This window comes from Rosa chinensis, chromosome 1 (assembly GCF_002994745.2).
Source record: "Rosa chinensis cultivar Old Blush chromosome 1, RchiOBHm-V2, whole genome shotgun sequence".
NCBI classification, from domain to species: domain Eukaryota; kingdom Viridiplantae; phylum Streptophyta; class Magnoliopsida; order Rosales; family Rosaceae; genus Rosa; species Rosa chinensis.
Window position 1 is genome coordinate 18,126,335 of NC_037088.1, and position 5,446 is coordinate 18,131,780.

Genomic DNA, 5,446 nt, shown 5'->3' on the forward strand with positions numbered 1-5,446 from the left:
GCTGGGTCAAACGACTAAGGTTTAATAACTCTATTTTTTCCCTACACAACCTTCCAGGGGCGACTGGTTGATCGGATCGTGAACTTGAGAATCCTTCCGTCAGACGTCCCAAGTACAATATTTTAGGATTCTATTCCAAAATTTGGAAAAATCCGTCATCGGTAGGATGTCGATCGACTGGGTCAAACGACTATGGGTTTAATAACCCTATTTTTTTCCCACACAACCTTCCAAGGGCAAGGAGTTGATCGATTATTGCACTTGAGAATCCTTCCGTCAGACGTCCTAAGTACAATATTTTAGGATTCTATTCCAAAATTCGGCAAAATCCGTCATCGTTAGGATGTCGATCGGCTCGGTCAAACGACTTAGTTTTAATAACCCTCTTTTTTTCACTACACGCTTCAAAGAGCAAAGTTAAAGTTGGATCTTGAGATTAAGATACCGTCCGTTAGATATGCCAAGTACATCATTTTAAGCTTTACGTAAAAAATTTGAAAAATTCCATAATTGTTATTACGTCGATCCGCTTGGTCAACCGACCAAGTTTTTGTTTTCTTATTTCTATCAACTCGTACTTCGAATGGTTAGACCATTGACGAGTAAAAATTTTGTGACACAATATTAAAGTACATGTCACATCGAGTTTCTCCGAATTTTTATGAATTTTTTCCGACCCCAGAGCTATTTATTACAATTTTTAGAAGTTTTAGAATTTAAAAAATTATTTCTGTATTATATTATTAAAAAAATTATTTATTAGAAAATCATTTTTCAGAGGTTCGATCCGGACCGCAGGCTCTGTAGCTTTTGAACTACACCGTTAATAGAAATTTAATATATATATATATATATATATATATATCTTGACGTCGCCGGCATCGACCAGAAACTCGCCGCGACCACTACGACCCCGACAAGCTCCCCAAAATGTCCGACGGCTCCGTCCTCCCCACCATCCTCTTCCAGGCCACCGGCCACGCCCCCGGTAACCTCTGCTTCAGCGATCTTTCCGGCGGCAAAGTCGGCTTCGGCTCGGGAAGCAGATATCGAGGACGACGGCCTTGGCGCTATCCATGATGGTGGTGGCCATGTTCCTGGAGTCCTGCTTGCTCCATCCGAGGCGGACCAAGGGGGTGTCGGGATCGGAGGCGAAGACACCGACGCCGACCGGTTGTCTCTGTTCTGCAGGTGGTTTAATGGAAGAGGCTTCGAATCGGCGTGCCTCACTGCCTCCCATGTCAACTGTACCCATCCAATATTCAGCCGCGGTTGGTAACGGCGCGTGTCCTACAGACGCACCGCCTTGGTCCACATAAGTCTCTTCGGTCAATATAATGCTTCAATCATGGTATATGCTAATACTTGCGGTAAGGCAACTAGGTGGCAGGCCAGGGTCAGAAGCTATGACTTATCTTATCTTGGTCTTTCAGAAGTAACTAGAAACGTAATTGTTTGCAGAAAGACAAATCGAGTCGTCGAAAAAGTTGAACTTGACTTTTTAGCCCCCAGTAGACTTCGATTTGAGGATATTTTGCAAATTTCTGATCAATATCCAATATATGGAACCACAAGGCAATATGCAGATCGAACTACTTGTGGGTTGTGAGTCGGTGGTTTTCTGACCAATTTTTGGGTTTAATTTGTTCCTCAGTTTCATTTGTTCTAGGAATTTTGCGGTTGTTCTTCATTTTCTGGGTTGTTGTACTTACTAGGGGCCGATATACTCTCTAGTCTCATCTGTGAACTTTCACTAGCTTCAGTGAGTACAATTTATACTTACCTTTTAGTCCAAGGCATGAACCTTTTTTTCCTTCCTCTTCTTCCTCTGTCTCTCTGTTTCTGAATGGGGTGGCTCTTGTGTTACCTTGTAACACTGCTTTTATCTCACATCCTCTCATTCTGTACCTGCCAAGACCAAATAGTACCAGGACAGTATATCAGTGGTAACATGACTTTGGTTTCTTCCTTAGAGACCTTTTCATTAGGCTTCTTCAATCCTGAAAATTCTACTAAATACTTCCTTGGTATACGATTCAACAAATTCCCAAATACTGCATCAGTATGGGTAGCTAATAGAGAATCTCCACTTGATTCTCCGGGTTTCTTTATGCTCAGTAGCGATGGAAATCTTGTGGTGTTGGATCAGGCTAAAAAACTTGTCTGGTCAACTAATGCATCCGTATCTGCTTCTGCAATGAATCACACAACTGGATTACTAGAGGATACCGGAAACCTTGTTCTGAGCTTTGAAGATGTCACTTTATGGCAGAGCTTCGATCATCCCTGTGATACTATGTTGCCTGGCATGAAGATTAGCTTGAACAAAAAGACTGGCCAACAAAGGCGCCTTACATCCTGGGCTGCGCTTGATGATCCACAACCCGGAAAGTTCACCTTGGGCATAGATCCTAAAGTACCAGTTCAGGCCTTTATCTGGAAGGAAACTACTCCAATACAAAGAAGTCCTCTGTACATTGGCAAGGATATAAGAACAGCGTTTCAAAATCCAGGTGGAACGGCGTTTTTCCTTTCATACAACTTTGATGTTGATGATGTTTATCTTACTTACATTGTCTCGGATAGCTCAGTAAAATTGAGGGTCTGGTTGGATCCTACAGGGCTAGTTAAATTGCAGTTCTGGCAGAATTCTAGTAAAACGTGGTTGGAACAAGGGACTTCACCGCCCGTTCATAACTGTGATTTTTATGCTTATTGCGGTCCCAATAGTGCCTGTCGTAGTGGTGAACCCCTGTCATCACCATGCAAGTGTTTGACTGGTTTTACAGCCAAGTTTCCGAACCAATCGGCAGTGGGGGATTGGTCCAGTGGCTGCATTAGGGAAAAGGTGTTGACATGTGGTAACGGCATACAAGGTAACTTTTCAAAGCTTGAAAAGGTGAAACTGCCGGATCATTCTGTACTGTTAAACAATAGGAGTATGAACGAGTGTGAATCTGAATGTCGGCGGAACTGTTCTTGCACGGCTTATGCTTATGTATATGCGACAGATGGAAGTAATATTGGGACATGCTTGGCATGGTTTGGCAAATTACTGGATCTGGTAGAGAATTTTAACAACTCTAGACATGATATCTATTTTCGTGTTCATGGCTCCGAACTAGGTATGTATTTCGTTTTTTGCTATTTTCTTTATGGATGTGTGAGGTAAAGTCCTAGGCATACTGTTAAGTTGAGATTAAACTCATTGGCCAGAAACTGACCATTACTTGGAGCTACCTTTATTAACAGTTAACCACCAGATCCTTTGTCTGTTTGCAGGCAAAAAGGGTCTTTCTGTTAATTCCTTGAAGCGGACCCTTGTAATTGCAATAGTCTCTGCAGCAGTTGGATTGCTTACAATAACTTTTGGCTATTTCTTTTGGAAGAAAAAATTGGAAAAGAAAGGTAAGGACTCTCTCTCTCTCTCTCTCTCTCTCTCTCTCTCTCTCTCTCTAAGTAATGTTAGTGCAGGAGGTGGAAAGAATGATACAGAATTACCAATCTTCAGTTTAAGGAGTATGTTAGCTGCTACAAACAACTTCTCTGAAGCGAATAAACTTGGAGAGGGGGGATTCGGCCCTGTTTATAAGGTGACACTTCTATAATCTGCTCTTAATGCAAGTACATTCTTCTTCTTTTTGGTACTTTCCCTTGTTAGTTTCCCAAATTAGTTTTGAGGGTAAGGTTTGGTTGTCTTCACTATAGGGAATTTTGCAAGAAAATCAAGAAGTGGCCATAAAGAGGCTATCAAAGAAGTCTGGGCAAGGACATAATGAGTTCAAGAATGAGTTGAAACTTATAGCCAAACTCCAGCATACCAATCTTGTAAGGCTATTGGGTTGCTGTATGGAAGGAGATGAAATGATATTGATCTATGAGTACATGTCTAATCGAAGTTTGGACAAATTTTTGTTTGGTATGTGTGCTTATGATTTCTAAGATTAAGTTTTTGACAATGTGACGTCGAGTTTGCATTCTGCTAATTGTTTTGTTCTCTTTTCCTATCTTGTACAACTTTTCATATGAATGTGATTCAATATTATGCTAATTCTGCTTCTTCTATATGATCTATCCAATCAGATCCTTTTGAAAAGACAAGGTTAGATTGGGATACACGCTTTCGAATTATACAAGGTATTGCTCAAGGAGTACTATATATTCACAAGTACTCTAGATTGAAAATCATCCACAGAGATCTGAAAGCAAGTAATGTTCTGTTGGATGGAACAATGAACCCCAAAGTGTCCGACTTTGGAATGGCGAGAATTTTTGATATAAATCAAATTGAAGCAAATACCAACAAGGTTGTTGGGACATAGTAAGTATATATAGCCCATGATTTCTATCATTTAAACTTTTAAAAACAATATTGATGCTCATTCATATACTATTCTTTCAGCGGTTACATGTCTCCTGAATATGCACTCTATGGTCATTTTTCCGAGAAGTTGGATGTATTTAGTTTTGGAGTATTGTTGTTAGAGATTATAAGTGGAAAGAAGAATGCTTCTTTTTATCGTTTTGAAAATTCACTAACACTTGCTCAGTGGGTAAGTACTAGAAATTACTTGTTTGTTTCTACATTGTTTTTAAGCCTTGCATATTAATTATGCAATTTTTAAACAATTGGTGAATCAGAAAGCAAGAGGAAGCTAGATTAATGGGATTATATATTTCAATCTTAGGTATGGGAATTATGGAAAGAAGGTAGAGGAATGGAGGTAATTGACGCGTCAGTAAAGGAAACATGCCGAATTCATGAAGCTTTGAGGTGTATCCATGTCGGGCTTTTGTGTGTTCAAGAAGCTCCAGCTGATCGACCAACAATGTCATCGGTGATTCATATGCTCGAGGTCAATGAAGCTACATCACTTCCACCCTCCAAAGAACCTGGATTTTCAACATGTAGGAATTCAAGTCATGTTACCACTTATTCTAACAATGTAGTTACTATTACTTTGCCAGATCCTCGATAGAGCTTCAATAATGTTTGCATTCGAGGTCGGATATTAAAACAAAACATAGAAACAGGTATTGACATATCCGTTGCTTGGCTCATGCTTAATTGGCATGGGCCTCGTAAATTGTATGTCCACGTTTCCTATTCAATATGGATGAGCGACAAATGTATTGTGTGGCTGAATGACTTATCTTGGTCCTTCTAAAACTAACAGGAAATTATTGTTTGAAGAGACACAAGAGTCATCGGAACTCAAGGGAGTGATTTGAACAGTTAAACTTGATTACTTGACTTTTAACCCCTAGTAGACTTGACTTGTGGATATGGTGCAAATTTCCAATATATATCTAGTCACCAAATTGAAATCAGTTCCTCCTTTTAGGCTTGAGTGTTGAAACTAATTGAGATTTTGTTAGTGTTTCTTTCAATACTTGCTCTCCCTAGACTTGGGGTGCAAATTGAGCTATCCGCATATGCTCCCAC

The 5,446-nt window shown here is 40.0% G+C and overlaps 1 protein-coding gene across 4 annotated transcripts; it reads left to right on the top strand.

The window, feature by feature from the left end:
* The first annotated feature begins 853 nt into the window (after positions 1–853).
* On the top strand, positions 854–5,146 carry LOC112182388 (G-type lectin S-receptor-like serine/threonine-protein kinase At4g27290). Of its 4 annotated transcripts, none has more exons than XM_040510730.1 (8): positions 854–2,876; positions 3,012–3,125; positions 3,283–3,408; positions 3,475–3,593; positions 3,709–3,919; positions 4,084–4,321; positions 4,403–4,553; positions 4,689–5,146. In XM_040510730.1, the coding sequence occupies exons 1-8, from the start codon at positions 1,847–1,849 to the stop codon at positions 4,977–4,979; spliced, it is 2,280 nt and encodes a 759-aa protein (XP_040366664.1). In that variant the 5' UTR covers positions 854–1,846; the 3' UTR covers positions 4,980–5,146. The 4 variants fall into 4 exon arrangements, with proteins under 4 accessions (XP_040366664.1, XP_024176649.1, XP_024176648.1 ...); XM_024320881.2 differs by having other exon boundaries at positions 854–2,513; positions 2,622–3,125; XM_024320880.2 differs by having other exon boundaries at positions 854–3,125.
* The last annotated feature ends 300 nt before the right edge of the window (positions 5,147–5,446 follow it).

Excerpts from the sequence above, each read along its gene's own strand:
- LOC112182388 (XM_024320880.2), top strand. The coding sequence starts at position 1,847 with ATGGGGTGGCTCTTGTGTTACCTTGTAACACTGCTTTTATCTCACATC. Across the intron at positions 3,920-4,083 it reads TTTGGACAAATTTTTGTTTG|ATCCTTTTGAAAAGACAAGG; the intron begins GTATGTGTGCTT and ends CTATCCAATCAG. Across the intron at positions 4,322-4,402 it reads AACAAGGTTGTTGGGACATA|CGGTTACATGTCTCCTGAAT; the intron begins GTAAGTATATAT and ends CTATTCTTTCAG.